The 21635-nt window shown below is 37.3% G+C and overlaps 1 protein-coding gene across 1 annotated transcript in view; it reads left to right on the forward strand.

The window, feature by feature from the left end:
- Positions 1-21635, forward strand: part of larp (La related protein) — a 321561-nt gene that overhangs the window by 258529 nt on the left and 41397 nt on the right. The window contains exon 17 of the mRNA XM_090396411.1: positions 8926-9070. Within this exon, the coding sequence (XP_090252537.1) occupies positions 8926-9070 (145 nt within the window). The remainder of the gene's footprint in view (positions 1-8925; positions 9071-21635) is intronic.

The raw sequence follows: 21635 nt of genomic DNA on the forward strand, positions 1-21635 counted from the left end.
AATGGTATCAAAATTCAACCTAGGACAGTGATGGATTATCGAAGATTAACATTTTTCTCTGATCTTGGATCAGAGAAACCTCAAAGTGGTGATCAGAGGCGTATCTGAAGATATACACAGAAGAAGTGGCCGTAGATCTGCACCAGCAGGACTTACCACCCATTAAGGTCAGCAGAATGACCAAAAAAGACAAGACTCTGATGCAACTGGTACTAGTAGAAATCAGTGAAACTTACAAACATATATATACGACCTAACGTCCATCTGTGGACTGAAAATCACTCTAGAACCATTAATGAAAAGGGCTTCAACAGGGCAGTGCCACAGATGCCAGAAATTTGCCACACCCAGAAAATGTGCAAGGCTGAATTTAAATGTTTAAAATGTGGGGACAGCCACCCAACAAATACGTGCACAAGCAAAAAACCACCCCGGGCTAATGTGCCAACTGTGGTGGCCCTCACACTGCCAACTACAGAGGATTCACTCACAACCCAAGAAATAGAAAATCAGAGGCAGAAACATACTCTTCCTCCCTCAACAGATCTACGTCTGAGATTACTGATTCACAGCCTCTCAAAGATCAACACAAAGGGTCTTAAGTCCATCTGCCGAAGCCAGAGGCCCTCAAAAAAACAACTCTGCAACAGCAGACAAGGACATATGTGGATGTAACTCTTCCCAAACAGACATCCTTGGATCAGTCAACACCGCATATAAATCTGACAGCTATCATTACCTCTTCTCTGGCAAATATGCTGTTAGATTTCAGCAGATCCAACTCCTCATCATGCTCTACTAATAGATTTCTAAAGGACACACAAGCCATTATTTCAGCACTCATTCATGAACAGTAGTAAATTAAACCCAGATTCTCTACAGATCATCGCATGGAATGCGAACGGCCTAAGGGGTAGAATCTTGGAGCTCCAGGAATTCACCCATAGACATCAGCCGGATGTACTCTTACTAAGCGAAACCCACCTGCGACCATCGGACAACCCCAAAATTAGGGGATACCAGCTGTACAGAACAGATTATCCTGCAGAAGCGGTGGTGCTGCTATTTTCATAAAGAATTACATCAATCTTCACTCTATAAATATTCCATCCACCATTAATCTTGAGATTACATGCATTGAGATTCCCACGTGTTCGGCGGGTAATCTAAAAATCTTCACAGCATATAATCCTCCGCAAAAAACACTACTGCTTTCAGATCTGAATGCTATATTGGACAAAAGGGAACCTGTTATCATGGCCGGCTACTTTAATGCTAAATATCCTGTCTGAGCCTACCCATCACAACAATCTTGGACATAATTATTCTATAGAATGTAAGACCCCAGTACAGTATAGTGACACTCAACGATCTATCATCCAATCACAATCCCATTAAAGCTGGGAAACCAAGACAATCTCCCCCCCCCCCCCCCCCTTCACTCATTCATACCTTGGGATAAGCTATCCAAGGTACTCCCACAAAATATATTGGTCCTGTGCCGTTAATTAAATCCATAGATGAAATTGAAACAGCTGTAAAGGATCTAACTAAACAAATTAACACAGCCTTTGCAGCAGTTACTACTTCCACAACTACCCGCAGACCTAAAACTTGCCAGAAGATATCATGAACCTGATCAGAGAGAAAAACAAAGCAAGAAGGAGATATCACAACACTTGAGCACCTCAAGATAAACGTATCTTAAATAGATTCAACTCTGTAGTAAGAGATGCCTCACAGAGCATAGAAGTTAACTTTGGGAAGAAAAATTGACTTCTCTCTCTCTCTCCTGATAACCACTCCATATGGAATCTAATCAGAAAGATCAAGAACAAAAACAAACCTCTTTCCCCCCCCCCCCCCCTTTCAAGCAGATCTTGGCCCCATTCATACTGATGCAGACAAAGCTGAGGCAATAGCAAAAAATCTAGAAAAGCAATGCAAATCCTCATATGACCACCTCGACTTCAATCACATATATAAGATCCATCGACCTGTTAGATCTTCGCTCAAATCTTCTTTGACATGCTTTAGTCAAGTTGCACCCACATCAGCTACAGAAATATATGACATAATCAAGAACTCCTGGACTGACGGGATCACCAACAGGGTGATAAAACTACTACCTCGCACAGCTATTGTATATCTGACTAACATAATAAACTCCATCCTACGCTACAAATATTTCCCTTCCCACTGGAAGCTGGTGGATATAATCCCAATCCATAAGTCTGGAAAAGATCCATCTGGGCAAAATTGCCGAGAAAGTTATTCTCACCAGACTCCAAGAATCAGTACGCAAGTTAAACATTCTTTCTAGGAGCAGTTTGGGTTCTGTCAATATCACAGCACCACAAAACAGATATACAGATTAGTAGAACATGTCCCCACGGGATTTAACTGGCATCAATGCACTGGGGCTGTTTTTTCCTGGACATAGCCAGTGCATTCGATAAGGTTTGGCATTATGGTTTGCTATACAAAATGATATTATCTGGAACACAATTGGGAGTGGTTCATCTGATCAGGTCATACCTCTACGATAGGCAGATGCAAGTTAAGTTAAATGGCACACTCTCAACACAAAAACGCATCTTAGCTGGAGTCCCACAAGGATCCTTACTGGCACCGACTCTTTTTTCCATATATATGTGTGATATCCTGCACAACCCACTGTCATCTATCAAAGCCCTATACACGGATGATGCAGCGATATTAGCCAGATCTTTAAAACCACCTAGCAATCAAGAAACTGCAGGAAAATCTACTGCTAATTGAACAATATTTTGCCAAATGGCGACTCCAAGTAAATCCTCAGAAGAGCTCAGCCGTGTTATTCGCCAGGAGATCAATGCTTCCTACTGGAGACATCCTCCTATTTAACACAAAAATCCCATGGCTAACTGAGATCAAATATCTAGGCATACTGCTGGACAGAAAATTGACTTTCAGCTCCCATATCAAGACTTTCTGTCTAAAGACATCAAAAATCATTGCCCAGCTCTATCCCCTAATCAACAGCAAATTGAGCACCAGAATCAAATTACTTATATATAAATTGATGCTTCGTCCTTTACTCACTTATGCTTCTCCGGCTTGGAGCCATACTGCTAATACCAATATCCTCAAACTATAATGTGTGCAAAATAAATGTTTCAGAATGATCCTCAACGCACCGTGGTTCGTACATACTGTGCAACTTCACCGGGACACAAATTCCCCCATATTTACACCTTCATGCAGACTATAGCAACTAAGTTCTTCTCAAAAGCATCTGTGCACCCTAACAAACTAATTCAACTAGCGGCAAATTACGACGCAACAGATTACTTCAAGTATAAAAGACCAAAAGCTATTTTAAACTACAACTCCAGTGACTAATCCTCAGGCCCACTCAGGGCGAGCAACAGGCTCACAAATCTTTTCCACTCACAGTTCTCCTCATCAGATAGTGGGGAATATGATAAGCATCTGCTTCACCCTTTAGGTCAGTAATGTTGTTGTTGGAACCTATAGAAGAAAAGATTTAAGCCATTTAGGCACAGTGAAGATTACAAATTAAATGGATAATTTGCAAATCTAGTATAGTAGAGAGTCAAATGAATAAATTTATATGAAATAAGAGAGAAATTAATTAAAGCACTATAAAGTAGTTCTATACAAGACAGTGCTCAAAGTAGTTTTAACTTATGGATCTGAGAACTAGTTAGAAATAAGAGTTGATCAAAGATTGGAGATCACAGATACAACAGTTCTGAGAAAAATTTGGGATGGACAGATTGCACCAGTGGAAGAATCATATTAAAAATGAAGATATTAGGAAGGAACTTAACATCGTTACCATTCATTGACATGCGAGTAGAGCTAATCTCAAGTATTATGGTCACTTAAACAGAATGACATAGGGAAGGTTAGCAAAGCAAGTGTTTGGTGCCAAACAGGAAAAGATCCAGAGGATGACCAAGATCTAAGTGGATTGATGCAGTTAGAGGTGCATTAGAAGATCATAATATATGACAATATTAGTCATGATAGACTGATTTAGAGAATGATTTTCAGTAGGAAGTTAGCAATAATATAAGTTTTCATGTTGCACTATCATAGTATCCTGTACATCCTCTTAGGATGCGTATCAGGAATTTGGCGATGATGACTTAACTGGTTATACTTATGTAATTAATTTTTGGCAAAATTTACAGTTAAGGTTTTCAGCTAACTTTAGTACAGTATGGTGTAAGCAAACAAAATAGAACATTTGTAAAAATTAAAATTTTAACAGTGGTGTAGTGTAGGAGAGGAGCTTGCTCAGAACTCTTAGAATTCAATATCGAGAAATTGAAAGAGTAATTGTGTATTTAAAATTAAAAAAAAAAAAAAAAAAAAACTTCGTATGTGTGTGTGTTGGGGGGTAGATACCAAGACTATGTCCCAGATCCAGGAATGCTCAAGGCATATGTTCCTGTTTATATTGTATAACATAACTTCACAGCATTCTTTGAATGGTCTTGTGGAAAATCTTTTATAAAGGAATTTAGTTTTGCTCTGGTGAATTCTTATAATTGAATGTGCCTATGTATTGTATTCAAGATATTGTAACAGTTGCTCTTTTAAGACCTGGAATTGATCCTGTCAAGAATGTAGGAAACAGGGGCTAACTCACTGTAATTCAAAAGTCCTGTCTTATAAAGACTTGCAGGATTCCCCCCCCCCCCTTCCTGGAAACTTGAGTGTTTCATTCTGCCAAATAGGCTGTCCAGACAACTACAGAGTGTATGTAATTAACAGACATGTTTTCCTCATAGCTTTGTTTCAGAGTGTAATTACAACTAAAGCCAAACTCTGTTGCTGGAAAAAATTGCATGCTTGGCATGACCAGAGTAGTCTGACTTTTAGTGTATTATATATAATCTTGATGCTCTTCTAAGTTGACAGCTGTGTGAATTCCCTGTTTGACATGCATGATAGATTAAATAAGGAACTTGGCATGAGATATATTTGATAAAATTGATCTTTAGGAGAATGTAAGTTGGAGCTAGCTTATGAATTGGTTGAAAGGCAACTTGTAGATTATAACATGTAAGAGGCTGGCTAGTTTTTATGATAAATCTTGAATGTACAGAACAGGATTTAGGAATTCAAGGCATAGTTATTTATTGTGTTTTCAAAAAATTGACAGTTTATACTTTTCAGAGAGAAAAGTTGATTTAACGAGTTTAAGTTTTTATTCTAAATGGCTGCCTGTAACACATAAGGTGTGAACCCAGTGGATCTGTATTTTGATAGTACAACTTTTTAAAGGGTTTAACAACGTTTTAACAACGCTTTTTAACAACGTTTTAAAGCGAATAAAAGTTGAGCAGCTCTCAGATGTAAACTGTAGACTAAAATACAGAAATATTATTGAAAAGAAAATGAAAGAGTTTGAGAACAGGAATCAAACCTTGGAGATTCAGTGGCAAACTCTGAAGGAAACATTGATTGATTCTGCCAGAGAGGCATGTGGTGAGGTTGTGTGCAAAGATAAAAAAATCAGAACTCCCTGGTGGACACAGGAAGTTAAAGAGGCAGTGAAGGAAAAGAAGAAAGCATATCAAAAGTTCCTGGCAAATAAGTCAGCTTTTACTCTTACAGAATACAGAGACAAATGTAAGAAAGCTAAACAGTGTGTAAAACTAGCTAAACAAAAGTCATGGGAGGACTTTGGCAAGAATATAGAAAATAAATATCAAGAAGGTGGCAAAATATTCTGGAGGTTGTTGAAGAAGCTTAGGAATGGAGGAAAGAGTGCTGTAAAAGGAATTAGAGATGATAAAGGTGAAATGAAAACAGGAGAAAAAGATATCCTTGAAGTATGGAGTAATTACTTTGAAAAACTGCTAAATGAAACAAGCAGTGATGACAGCACAGTGATAAAAAACACTGACCAGGCATGCAGTCAGGAATACATATCCATACTTGAAGTAGAAAAAGCCATCAAAGGCTTGAAATGTGGAAAGGCAGCAGGAGTAGATGATATTCGACCAGAAATGCTGAAGTATGGTGGTATAAGAGTCTTACAGTGGCTGCACTGCATAGTTCAGAAAGCCTGGACAGAGGGACGAATTCCCGATGATTGGAGTAGAGCTCTCATAGTACCCATATATAAAAAGGGAAATAAAACTGAATGTGAGAATTACAGAGGTATTTCCCTACTGAGTGTTCCTGGCAAGATCTATGCAAGTATACTTGAGAAACGGTTGAGAAGAATTGTGGAAGAAAAGCTTGGTGAAGAACAAGCTGGATTCAGGCCAAATAGAGGCTGTCAGGATCAGATCTTCACTTTACGACAAATAGTCGAGAAAGCATGGGAATATAACAAAGATCTGTATTTAAGTTTTGTCGATTTGGAAAAGGCATATGACAAGGTGCCAAGAGAGAAGCTATTCAATACGTTGCAGTTATATGGTGTCAATGGGGCATTATATCAAGCAATACTTAGTCTTTATTTGAGTTGTGAGTCAGCAGTTAGAATTGAAGGAAGTACAGGAAGATGGTTTAATGTTAAATCTGGTGTGAGACAAGGATGTACATTATCCCCTCTGTTATTCATTATCTATATGGATCACATTATGAAGCTTGGTGAAGAACAAGCTGGATTCAGGCCAAATAGAGGCTGTCAGGATCAGATCTTCACTTTACGACAAATAGTCGAGAAAGCATGGGAATATAACAAAGATCTGTATTTAAGTTTTGTCGATTTGGAAAAGGCATATGACAAGGTGCCAAGAGAGAAGCTATTCAATACGTTGCAGTTATATGGTGTCAATGGGGCATTATATCAAGCAATACTTAGTCTTTATTTGAGTTGTGAGTCAGCAGTTAGAATTGAAGGAAGTACAGGAAGATGGTTTAATGTTAAATCTGGTGTGAGACAAGGATGTACATTATCCCCTCTGTTATTCATTATCTATATGGATCACATTATGAAGGAATGTGGTGTTAAACCTGATATCAAAATTGGAGATGTTAATGTCAGCACTTTGCTTTATGCGGATGATGTTATACTTCTAAATAAATCCGCTACAAGTCTGCAAGATTCTCTGACTAAATTGAATAGCTGTTGTAATAGATATGGTATGAAGGTCAGCAATAAAAAGACAAAGACAATGAAAATAGGCAGAATCATTGAAAATGTCAACTGTGTTGTGAATGGAGAACCTGTGGAACAAGTAAAACATTTCAGCTACTTAGGCACAATTTTTACTGAAGATGGTAAACTAAATATAGAAATAGAGAACAGAATCAGCAAAGCTGGTATGGTGGGAAGTCAATTGAATAAATTCATATGGAATAAGAAAGAAATTAGTCGGAACACTAAATTAGCTGTATACAAGACTGTGTTCAAACCAATTTTAACTTATCGATCTGAGAGCTGGGTCAGAAGTAAAACACTTGACCAAAGACTAGAGACTGCAGATATGAGAGTCCTGAGAAAGATTAGAGGCGTGAACAGATGGCATCAATGGCAATATCATATTAAAAATGAGGATATTAGGAAAGAACTTGACATTGTCAGCATCCAGGAATGCGTTAGCAGAGCTAATCTCAGATGGTATGGTCACTTAAATAGAATGGGAGAGGAAAGATTAGCAAAACAAGTGTTCTCTGCCAGGTTGGCAGGAAAACGACCCAGAGGAAGACCAAGATATAGGTGGATTGATACGGTACAAAGTGCCTTAGACGATAGAAATATAAGATCTGATAATGTTGGAGTCTTGACAAGTAACAGACTGATTTGGAGGAAAATTGTAGATAGGAAGTTAGTAATGATGTAATTTTTTCATGTAGTACTGTCATATCCTGTACACCCCTTGAGGGTACATGGCAGGAATTTGATGATGATGATGATGATGAACTTTTTGATAAAGATTATGCTGGGTTCAGCAGGAAAGTATTTCTGTGTTGGTTCCCTTTCTATACACTGGTAATTGAATGCTACCATCTAGTTGGCTTAGAATGAGATTTAAGAAGGAAAGACAGTTGTCTCTTTGGCTGTGTGGCTGTATATTATGTCTGTTAATTTCATGCGTTCTTCTGGTCAGTTTGCTTTGCAAGATGAAAAACTTTGCCACCTTCTTATGAGACCTGCCAAGCATAGAGAACAACCTGTTCAGCAGACTAGAGTTAAAAAAACCTGACTAAGTAAAGTTATTACAAATAATATCCATTCAGACAAAACCCTTGTCTTGAAGCGTAATAGGTTGGATTTTGAATTTAAACATGTAGTTACAGGAACCTGATTATCTTGACTAATAATTGTCACTTCTGATATTTTAGCTACAATTATTTGTAATTGTTGTGGGTATAGTTTGTGCATTATAGACATTATTAAAAAAATACTTCATGTTATTATCATCATCTTGAACTTTCAACAGTCTTAACTTGCGTTTGACATGTATTATCCTCACCTTCACTTATTTTAAATTACTCTTTTTCTGGGTTTGAATAAAACTTTTGGTTTGTTTCCACATATTTCTTTGTTCTTACTGCAGACTGCTGTATCACTGCAAACTGCTGTAGTAATATAACAACGAGATAAGGACTAAGGAATACAGCTCAGTGGAAATGACATGAACATAGAGATTGAATGATTGTTTTGGAATATAGAGCTAAGGCTATGAGGCCTTTATATTATGTCTGTTAATTTCATGTGTTGTTCTGGCCAGTTTGCCTGTTTTGCAAGATGAAAAAACCCTGCCACCTTCTTATGAGACCTGCCAAGCATAGTCTCATAAGAAGGTGGCAGGGTCTTTAAGGTTTTTTAACTCTAGTCTGCCTGTTCAGCAGACTAGAGCTAAAAAACCTAAGTAAAGTTATTGTTTTCAATATATATTAAATATTAGTAGGCATTAAAATTTAGTCAAGGTATATTTTTTCTTTTAGAGAGAAAGCGATTGGGAGTGGGGCAGTCCCAAGAAATGAATACCCTTTTCCGGTTTTGGTCGTTTTTCTTAAGACAACATTTTAATAGAAAAATGTATGAGGAGTTCAAGAGGCTTTCAATAGAAGATGCAAGAGAGGGATATAGGTAAGATTTCACTTTAAAAATGCAGCTAATTACATAAAACTGTAAATTTAGATTTCCACATTATATTAATGTTATCAATCTGGAGGGCACATACACGCAAAGAAACTACTATTACAGTGCATGCAGTATACTAGAGTATCATTAGTATTGATATTGACTATCAATACTAATTATTGACTTGATTAGCCTGATTTTTGGTGTGTGTGCACGTGTTTGGGGGGGGGGGGGGGAGACCCTGCATCAAATTCAACCAATTTCAGTCATACTATCACTAGTTTAAAACACTGGATAATGCTAGCAGCATCAGTGATATTCTATTTCGTAAGGCATTACTTACGAAATAGAATATCATTGGCAGAAGCTTAATTACCTTACGATAATTAAGCTTCTGCCAATGCGCGATTAGTGGTTAACCAAATTAGTGAGCCAGTTCACATAAACCAGAAGTGCTCGTGATATATGCAGTACTACAATCAAAAATTATTTATCCAAAGAGAAACAATTTTGTTATAGATTGGGCTTTGCTATAAGCTTAAGTGTAAAAGGAAAGAGCTTCTGTAACTTTTGTAGTTTAATTTACAAGACAAAAAGAAAATATTTATTTATTTTGCTACTATACTATGCATATTCAGAGTACAGTTTTTCACAGTATGCAAACAGTAGCAATCAGTTATTAGTGGGGGGGGGTTAAATTGTAATGGACAATACCAAGAACCAAAGGCATAATTTGATTTTAAAATGATTACTTTCCAGATTTTGGTAAATTAATACAGACATACTTGAGTTTAGGGAATGTTTCATAACTGCTGATTTCTGTGTTGTCTAAAGCATCTACCAGTCCTGACTTACCATAAATCAAATCAAGACCCTTGATTTGATGAAACCACTCATAAATATATTCATATTTAAAGTGCATGCCAGTTATTTCACATAGAAAGAAAAATAGGCAAACAACTCACTTAAGTGTGGCTGTGTTAAGAGAACTTAACACAGCCACACTTAAACAATTAATTTGGCTTGCCTATGTAGATAATATTTGGTATTTGGCCACGTTACATTTTTAGCATTTTTCCTTTTTTTTTTTTTCTAGCTAGTCACATACCTTTCAAATGGTTTATCTTTTTCTATTTATAGAAAGGCAACTACTAGAAGATAATTACTCAAACAATCACACTATCATCCAGCCCAACAGTACAGCATCCTAAAAACACTAATGCATAGAGCCAGGACTATCCAACTCACTTATTTCACTTATTTTTTTAGGTAATGACTAATACCCCACCTCAAAAAAGGGGATAAAATTCCAAATACCTCCAGTCCCCCCACAAGAAAACTGTTATTGTCATGTACATTCAGGGCATGTTTGAAAATACATCTAGAGTGCTTAATAAATAAGCTTCATGTCACATTCAAACCTTATTTCAAACTGGTAACCCTCATTTCATTCACCCCTGTAACATTCAGGAGTGTATGAATTGCCTTGTACTTGTGAACTGACCTATTATTGACAGATAGGAAGATCTTTTGACATCTGCCTCAGAGAACCTGAGCAGTACATTTGCCAGCAATACATAGGATTAGATAGGGCAGGAGGGGGGGGGGTGACTGAAATGCTACATTACAAGCCAAAAAGACTGCTTTTGCACTCAGAAGCAGCTATGAATGATTCTCCACACCTCGACAAGTGTGGCTATATTAATTTACCAAAAATCTGGAAGATGGTCTTTTTACAATTAATTTAATACTTGCAAGCTTCTTTATATCCAACAATAGATGGTACCAAATTAGGACTACTACATTACAGTTTTAAACTATCCCACTGACAACTGTTTGTATACTGCGGCAGGCTGTGCTGCTCTGATGCACAGCATACTCCAGTATGCGAACTAGTGAAATATTAACAGCTAAATAAATACCCTGTGTGTGTGTGTGTGTGTGTGTGTGTGTGTGTGTGTGTGTGTGTGTGTGTGTGTGTGTGTGTGTGTGTGTGTGTGTGTGTGTGTGTTGTGGATTAAACTACAAAAATTACAGATGAATGCCTGCCATTGCCTAAGCTTTCTTTCTACACAACACAGGGTTTCTACAGATAAGCACTAAAGTTTGCAGTGCTAATTTTATTAGAAAGAATTACTTATATTACTGCAAGAAAAGTGATTACAGAATAATTTAAAGTGTACAATATTAGCTTAACTGAACTGGAATATTAGCTCTTTTAAAACAGAAGGTTTTGGAATGAAATCTTATATTTGAAGATATACTAGAAAATTGTCTGTCCTTAATTAAATATAGAAAGAGCTTAATTTTTGATTCAATATTGAGACAGTTAATTGTAATTATATTTTTGAACTTCGCAGATTTAGAGATCCTGAGTTCTGTTGTTCTAAAAACAAATTACATCCACCTTGTAAATGACTTTATTAATTCTTATATCTTTCCACTATTCCTTGGAATCTTGCTGTAAACATGTTTAATCCACTGGGAATTATTCAGAATTAAATGCTTTTATGCTGAGCAGAGCAGTAAACTTGGTTATAGTTTTTCTCATTTTCTTTTAATGTATTTAGTCCATTGGCCTAATTCAATCAAGATGATAATCTTTTATAACCCCTTTTCCATAGTCTGTAATGTGTCTTAGCCATATATGGCTAAGAGACATTTAATCCATTGGCCTAATTCAATCAAGATGATAATCTTTTATAACCTTTTTTCCATAGTCTGTAATGTCTCTTAGCATATATGGCTAAGAGACATTATAATAAGAAATGCATCACCAAATAGAAAAGATGAGTGCGAAGAGAGTAATTATAATGGGAGACTTTAATTATTCAAATATTGATTGGGTAGCAGTAGAATCTCATGAGAAGAATGAAAATGCATATATTGAGCCGTTGCAGGACAACTTCCTCAAGTAGCATGTGACAGAAGGAACTCTGGGTCAGTGTTATATTTGATTATAGTGTTAGAGGGCGTTTCAGTTAAAGACGTAACTATTCTGCCTCCAGTTGGTGACAGTGATCATGTGATACTCACTTGGGAAGTGACTAATTTTATGAATGTTCCATTCAGAAAAGGTTACATGCTGAACTACAAAGCAGGAAATTATGACCAACTGAAGAGTACACTGAGTTCAGTGGAATGGGATCATTTGCTGGATGGAAAGAATATTGACAGTGCATGGAAAGCATTTAAACAATACATAAATGATGCAATATCAGAATGTGTCCTGAGAGTTCGAAGAATAAATGGAGTAGGAGTCAAATGGATGTGTAATCTTATTAAGTGAGAGATTCATAAGAAAAGGACGATGTGGACAGAATACCATTTGCATAAGGATGATGTCCGTTATGAACATTATAAGCAGCAGGCTAGAATAGTCACAACTGTTGTACGGAAAGCAAAGTCTGATTATGAAAAGAAACTGGCTCTGCATGCTAAAGACAACCCACAAGAATTCTATCGATGTGCTGCAAGTAAAAGAAAGAATGAATATGAAAGAATAACTCTTCTAAATCCAAGTGGCTTGAGGGTTACAGAAGCAGAAGAGGTTATTCAGTTAACGAGTGCCCATTTCATTAAAAGTTATCAACATGGTGAATGCAACATTGAGCTCACTGTTACCTCTTCACTAGATGAAGAAATGCAGGTGTGTGAGGCCCGAGGTATTAGAGCTGTAGTACAAACTGAATAAGAATTCAGCAATAGGGACTGATGGAATATCAGCACCTGCTAAAAGAGTGTTCAGCTGAACTAGCCATTCCTTTGACCAGGATGTTTAATATGAGTCTCAGAACAGGAAAGATTCTGCAGGAATGGAAAGAATGTATGGTAATTCCATTGCACAAGGGTGGTGCAAAGACCGATGTTTCCAACTATCGACCAATTAGTATCTCAGGAGTAGTGGTGAAGATTTTGGAAAAATTGGTTAGGGCCTGCATTCAGAAATGGGTTGACAGTGAATCTCTACTTTGTCATGAACAACATGGGTTTACTAAGGGAAGGTCATGTTTTAGCAACTTGCTCACATTCTATAACAATGTTACCAATGAACTAGACAAGGGAAATGGATACAGGAAATGATACTTTTGGATTTTGCTAAAGCTTTTGACAAAATACAGCATGGCAAACTGCTGCCTAAATTGGAGAAAATGGGTTTGGGTTATATTATACAATATTAGCATGGATAAGAGGATGGCTGACTGACAGATATCAAAAGGTTTTGTACGGAGGATCTGAGTCTGCAAGGTTTAAGGTAACAAGTGATGTACCACAAGGATCGGTGCTTGGTCCACCGTTATTCAATCTGTACATTAATGATATTGGGAAGGATTTGACAAGTGACATACAGTTATTTGCTGATGATGCAAGATAGGTAGGGTAATAAGGAATGCTGCTGATATCTTTGCAGAATGATTTGAATAGGCAGGAATTGCGGGCATGGGAAAATGGGTGTCAGCTCAATGTCAGTAAATGTAAAGTCATTCACTTCGGCATGATTAGATATCCAATGTTGTATTATATTGGTGTGATTAGGCTAGAAGAAACTGATGAGGCTAGGGATCTTGGAGTGTTAGCAGATAGGAAGTTGAACTTTAGGGGCCATGTGGCAAAGATTGCAAATACAACTCAAAAGATAATTGCAATGCTGAAATGAATGTTCACATGTAAAGATGAGGATGTTATTTTGCCTCTTGACTAGGCCTTGATAAGACCTCACTTGGACTATTGTGCGCAGGTCTGGTCTCTTGTTTCCAATGTGATTCTGATATATTGGAGAGAGTACACTCTCCTTTGTACTCTATCTTATCAAAAATTGTGAGGGCTAGATTTTTCTCTCAGAGGGTGGTGCATGATTGGAATGGATTGCCATTGGATGTTGTGAGTGAAAGCAGTGTGAATGAATTCAAGAATAAGTATGATAGCTGGTGTGTGTAGTATGTGGCCTCCTTTGATGAGTCTCTGACTCCCTGGAGGTCTCTTTTAATAATAATAATAATAATATATGCATGCTCTTTACCCATCTTTGGATGTTTTGCACTGGAAGGTGGCATTCTGGTCGAAAATCATTTTCTACCTGTAAGAGAGCAGATAACTAATCAAAGCACTTTATAAATGTTTTTTTCTTTCTGCTAAACAGGATTTTAAATCAATACTTTATATTTAAATTTTTTTCTTCAGATTATGTCAGTAAGTGACAGAGGCATTGTGTCATATGACCATAATGACTAATCACTGCTGGAATTCAACTCCTTATGGACTCCATCAAAAAATTGCAACACTTTGTACGAAAACTAGGAGAAATTTCCATCTTACCATCAGATATTCTAGCTAGTCTAGATATTGTATCTTTGTTCACCAATTCCTTTGGATGAAGTTATGGCAATTAATTATCGATTTCTTTTTTCCCGACATCTCCCAACAGATGGAATGGGAATATTCACAAGCAGCTATCTGTCCTTTCAATGGGAAGCCCTCCTCTATGTGCTGACTTATTCATAGGAAAACATTTCCTCACATCTACAAATTTGAATGCCTTCACTTAGGTGGAGATACATAGATGATGTATTTATTATCTGGAAATACAATGTTGCCGAGTGCTTTCTTCCATCATAAAATGAAATTCATTTTGGAATTCGAAAATGATGGAAAATTACATTTTCCTCGATACTTTAATTTCGAAAGAAGCAGAAGTAGGCCTCCCTCTTAACATCTACCTACATTCCTTCTCATTGCACCATATATCACAAAAATTAGGTATTATAAATACACTTAAGAAAATGGTGAGTGTTCTACAAGAGAAGAAGAAAAAATGAAAGAAATATCTTTACGTCAACTGTTGTTCAGCAATGGATATTCTAAAAAAAAAAAATGGTACAAGAGAATACTATTCTCTACTCCTTCTCCACAATAAATTTCCAACATTTGTTACATTTTGTTTCCATCTCTTATATTAGTATACTTTTCTCAAAATCACCAATCTCCTAAAATCTCGTGGCATTAAGAGTGGCTTCCAAACACGTTGTGATTATACGAGCTTTAATGTTCATCTAAGGACTGGCTTTCTACTTCTCCCACACTCAACATACTTTTACATAGAGGACAACTTCTATACCTGCAACATCAAAGAATGTATATGATGGTTATCCTCTCATAAGGCACACTCAGCAAAAACCAAGGAATGATTCTATGTGATATTTGGAAGTTGCTTATTAGATCTTTCCACATGTCACACTAACTTTTCTGCAAACTATTTCACGCATTGAACAATGACTGACCCGTGCCAGCGTTCACATTTCATGTGTTTTCAGTTTTTTACTTTTGTGTAACAGTTTTCTACATGTTTTGTTTTCAATTATGTAATTGTTCGTGTTTACCCCTTTATTTTCATTATTTATTTTTCCCTAACCCAAAAGAAGCCACTAGTACATAGTATATGTGGTGAAACTAGTCAGCATAATCATCTGTACTATTATGGCATAATAAGATGTTGATTATTTTACATCACTTTTTTTTTTTTTTTTTTTTTTGGTTGAAAATTCTACATGCTCATCATATCCTAATTCTTTTATCAAGAGAAAAAAAAATCTGATTATATTATAATTAAGTCTTTCTTCATGCTAGAACAATTTTTGTTATATTGCTTGCTTTAACACAACTCTGACATTTTTTGCAAGATGGTGAATTGTACATATTTGTCCAGCGTTGCAGTAATGTCTTGACTTTAACGATGGCTCTTCTTTAGAACTTCATATTTTAAAACATAGAATGCTCTGTTTACTTGATCATTTTCTTTTTTTATATTTTTATGTTAGTTTGCATTATTATGAATGACAATGGCTCACATCCTTCATGTATGACCAAGAGCATTTGATGACAGAATTTAAATTCTGTATTCCAATTCATTTTTCATAATGCCATTTTAGATATTTGATACCATTATTAAGTACTATTCATACTGTTGTAACCATTTGTCATTAAATGGACAGCAGCATTTTTTTCTTTTCTTTTCATTGTAGATGAAAGCAAAATTTAAGTTTGTCAGAAGGGCTATTGCTTTAAAAGAAATGGCTTGATGGTATTACATTTTTAAAAAAATAATAATAAAATATGATTTAAAGTACAGGAAACACTGTAAGGGGTGCTTAAGGGTCAAAGCTGTATAACTGAGAGGAAACCTCCACATAGCCTTTAAAGGAATGTGGAGAACTGACCAGGGCTTCTGACCTAATGTCCAATCCTCACCTTCTTGTGGTGCACCCTGTTGGGTATCTACTTGGATACTGAACGAATGAAGATGGGCTGGCAATTTGGGATTTAGCAAACCAAATTGTATTCTTATTGGTTAAACCAAAATAAAAAATAATGGTACAACATGACAAATTTTATGCCGGCTATGGCGTTGCCCGGTTAAACAAGGCCCCCGTTGTTCTTGCCGGGGAACCAGGGCGAACAGCGAAAAGTCAGCTACTGGAACAAATCTGAAAACACACCCCAACTCAACATCACCAGAGTTAAAGATCGGTACTATCAACATAAGAAGCCTGAATGGCAAAGAAATGGAGCTAGCTGAGGAATTAGATAAGTACCAGATCGACATAATAGGGGTGACTGAAACAAAAAATACAAAAACTGGTGAGATCTTTCTGAGCAATAAATACAAAATGTTATATTCAGGCAATGACAAACAAGAAAAAGGAGTAGCCATAGTATTCAACACAAAATACGAGGCCAATCTTCTTGAATGGCAGTCAGTCTCAAGTAGAGTAATGTGGGCAAATATGAGAATGGGGAACTGGACAATGAGACTTATTTGTGCCTATGGTCCCACAGAAGGTTCTACTAAGGTAGAAGTGGAGGAATTTTTTCAGGCTTTAGAAAAAGCAACTGACACAATGAAAAAGGAAAAGTTGGTCCTTGTTGGGGATCTAAATAGCAGAGTAGGAAATGATTGTGAGACATACAAAAAATATTTTGGGAAAATTTGGAGAAAAGAGCAGAGCTAATAATAATGGCAAATATTTGTTGGATTTCTGCTCAGGAGCTCAGGACATGGACTGGTTATTACTAACACCATGTTCCAACATAAAAATGTGCAGAAATTCACATGGAGAGAAGAGGCAAGCAATAAGAAAAGTCTCATTGACTATGTTATTGTTGATAGTGATGTTTTCTCCCTGGTACAGGACACTAGAGTCTACAGAGGATTTGAAATTGGATGTGATCACTATTTAGTCTTGAGCAGGATAAAATTGAATTTCATATTGAAAAGAATAACATGTAAGAAAGTTTTAAAGCGAATAAAAGTTGAGCAGCTCTCATATGTGAACTGTAGACTAAAATACACAAAGATTATTGAAAAAAAAAATGAAAGAGTTGGAGAACAGAACCGAACCTTGGAGATTCAGTGGCAAGACTTGAAGAAAACCCTGATTGATTCAGCTAGAGAGGCATGTGGTGAAGTTGTCTGCAAGGATAGAAAAGTTAGAACTCCATGGTGGACACAGGAAGTTAAAGAGGCAGTGAAGGAAAAGAAGAAAGCCTATCAAAAGTTCCTGGAAAATAAGTCAGCTTGTGCTCTTAGAGAATACAGAGACAAATGCAAGAATGCTAAACACTGTTTTAAACAAAAAATGTTCTAAAAAAAGAATGTAAAACTAGCTAAACAAAAGTCATGGGAGGACTTTGGCAAGAATATAGAAAATAAATATCAAGAAGGTGGCAAAATATTCTGGAGGTTGTTGAAGAAGCTTAGGAATGGAGGAAAGAGTGTAAAAGGAGTTAGAGATGATAAAGGTGCATGAAAACGGGAAAAAAAGATATCCTTGAAGTATGTAGTAATTACTTTGAAAATTTGCTAAATGAAACAAGCAGTGATGACAGCACAGTGGTAAAAAACTCTGACCAGGCATGCAGTCAGGAATACATATCCATACTTGAAGTAGAATAATCCATCAAACGCATGAAATGTGGAAAGGCAGCAGGAGTAGATGATATTCGACCAGAAATGCTGAAGTATGGTGGTATAAAAGTCTTGCAAGTGGCAGCACTGCATAGTGCAGAATGCCTAGACAGAGGGACAACTACCTGATGAATGGAGTAGAGCTCTCATAGTACCCATATATAAAAAGGGAAATAAAACTGAATGTGAGAATTACAGGGGTATTTCCCTACTGAGTGTTCCTGGCAAGATCTATGCAAGTATATTTGAGAAACGATTGAGAAGAATTGTGGAAGAAAAGCTTGGTGAAGAACAAGCTGGATTCAGGCCAAAAAGAGGCTGTCAGGATCAGATCTTCACTTTACGACAAGTAGTGGAGAAATCATGGGAATATAACAAGATCTGTATTTAAGTTTTGTTCATCTGGAAAAGGCATATGACAAGGTGCCAAGAGAGAAGCTATTCAATATGCTACAGTTATATGGTGTCAATGATGCATTATATCATGCAATACTTAGTCTGTATTTGAGTTGTAAGTCAGCAGTTAGAATTGAAGGAAGTACAGGAAGATGGTTTAATGTTAAATCTGGTGTGAGACAAGGATGTACATTACCCCTCTGTTATTCGTTATCTAAATGGATCACATTATGAAGGAAAGTGGTATTAAACATGATATCAAAATTGGAGATGTTAATGTCACCTCTTTGCTTTATGCGGATGATGTTATACTTCTAAATAAATCCGCTACAAGTCTGCAAGATTATCTGATTAAATTGAATAACTGTTGTAATAGATATGGTATGAAGGTCAGCAATAAAAAGACAAAGGCAATGAAAATAGGCAGAATCATTGAATGAAGTTCATGTCGACTGTGTTGTGAATGAAGAACCTGTGGAACAAGTAAAACATTATTATTATTATTATTATTGTTGTTCCGGGAAACTCCAAGGAGTCGACAGACTCATCGAGGGAGGCCCTAACATCATGTCTGGAACAACTATTCAACATTCACACAGTATCTATCATATCTTGCCTTGAACTCATTCACGGTCGTAGCACCCACAACAGACTCTGGAAGCTTATTCCACTCATTCACCACTCTCCAAGTAAAAAACCTAGCTCTAACACCCTTGTCAACCACGCTCTTGCCCAGCTTCCATGCATGGCCCCTAGTCCTCCCACCACCAGTCATATTTTCAAAAATATCTTCTGGATCAATCTTATAAAAACCCTTCAGTAATTTGAATGTCTCAATCATATCACCCCTCCTTCGCCTATCGTCCAATTTCTGCAACCCACGAATCTTCAACCTATTCTCATAAGGTTCATTCCACAGACCTGCTATCATCTTGGTCACTCGTCTCTGGACCCTCTCCACTTCCTCCCCATCACGAAGAAACCCTGGTGCCCATAGCTGGGCACAGAAGTCCAGATGGGGTCTTATCAAGGCTCGATACAGAGGAACAACAACTTGTTCGTCTCTGCATGTTAAAGTATTTTTCAGAAGCCAAGTGATTTGGTGAGCTGTTTTAGTTACTTTTGCAATGTGCCCCCTAAACTTCAATTCCCTATCCACCAACACTCCCAAATCCCTGGCCTCATCAATCTCCTGGAGTATGGTTCCACCAATGCGATATACTGCTGCTATTCTTTTCACCCCAAAGTGCATAACCTTACACTTTGCCACATTAAATTGACATCCATTTTTCCTAGCCCAGTCCTCCAAACTCTCCAAATCATCCTGTAAAATTTTGACATCCTGTGCACTCACAATTGCTCTACCCAACTTTGCATCATCAGCAAACAAGTGAACACTTCCTCTCAGATCCTTTCCAATATCATTGATGAACAAATTGAAAAGCAGTGGTCCAAGAACAGAGCCCTGTGGCACTCCACTAGTCACAAGACGTCTCTTAAGACTCCACTCCTGAATAAACCACTCTTTGATATCTCTCCTTCAACCACCCTCTTATCCATCTCACCAACCCTATATCTATACCCATCTGCTCCAGTTTACTGATTAGGGTTCCATGTGGTATCCTATCAAAGGCGTTCGCAAGGTCCAGTAGTATCACTGTAAACCCATTACCCCTATCCAGTTCAGCCATCACTGTGTTATAAAACGTGAGCAAGTTACTGAGGCATGATCTACCCTTCACAAAACCATGTTGTCCCCCATACAATATCCCATTTTCATCTATCCAATCCTGTATTCTTTTCTTGACTAATTTCTCTAAGACCTTGACAATGATTCCTGATATGGTAATCGGTCGGTAATTTACAACAGCAGTCTTGGAACCACCTTTATGCAGTGGAACTATTTTCCCCTCTTTCCACCTGCTCGGGACTAACCCAGACCCGAGACTCAAATTAAACAAAATGGTCAAGGGTACTGACAATTCTTTAGCTGCTTCTCGTACAACACGAGCTGGTATACCATCCAATCCCACAGATGTATTGACATTGAGGTTATGCAATAGACTACTCACCTCCACTTCATTCACCACAATTCCCGTATAATCTACTGGTTTATTCGTTTCTGCAATGTCACCACCTGGATGATATACTTTTGCAAAGTGCTCACTCAGTAACTCAACTATCTCAACTGATTCAGTTACCTCCCTACCATTGGCATTCTTTAAAATCAATCTGCCATGTACATTTTTCCTTTTACTTGCTACATATCTAAAAAACTGTTTAGGATTCTCTTTAGCCTGCATGGCCAATGTTCTTTCATAATCCTTTTTTGCTTTTCTTACCACACTCGTCACCCTTCTGGCCTGTGCTTTATACCGTTCATGTGCCTGCCGGTCACCCTTCTCCTTAAACTCCCTCCATAGGTGTTTCTTTTTTTGCAACTCAAGCTTAATGGTGTTATTCATCCATTTAACCCCTACTTGATTTATTATTCGGACTCTAGGTATACAGTCAGCCATTGCTTCATGCAAGCACTTCTTAACTACCTCCCATGCACTATCAACTTCTAGTCCTTGCAGTTGTACATGCCATGGCACTGAACCAATCAAACTCCTAAGCTTGTCATACTTTCCAGCCCGATAATTCCACATGTACCCTGTCTTAATTGAAAATTCTACACCTTTAGCCACCTCCCAAGTTAAGACCCTATGATCACTCTCACCGATTGGTGGCAACGTGGTCATATTTGTTGCAGCCAAATCCTCAGATGTAATTACTAGGTCAAGCACTCTCTGACCCCTAGTATTTTCCATTACATGCTGTCGCAGATAGTTATCCCTTAATAACCGCATAAAATCCAGTTCCTTCCTCCCGTGTGTCCTCTCCTCACTCCAATCTATGCGACCATAGTTGAAATCTCCCATAATAATCACCCTCCTTCCACCCATTTCTTCTATTTGCTTGTGCATACTGTCACCACCATCTTTTCCATCACCTGGTCTATAGCAGCACCCAATTGTACATTTAGTTCTGCTAGCCACAATCTCACACCAAATGGCCTCAAATGTGCTCTTTTCTCTATCCTGCAATTCATCTTCTATTCTCCTTGGCTGGAGCTCATCAGCTATCATCAACAATACTCCTCCCCCCATTTTATTCTCTCTGTCATTCCTGAACACACTATACCCATCACATTCAATCCCACTAGTTATA

Source organism: Typopeltis vanoorti, chromosome 8, assembly GCF_054136105.1.
Source record: "Typopeltis vanoorti isolate ZY-2024b chromosome 8, IOZ_Tvanoo_1.0, whole genome shotgun sequence".
NCBI lineage: Eukaryota > Metazoa > Arthropoda > Arachnida > Uropygi > Thelyphonidae > Typopeltis > Typopeltis vanoorti.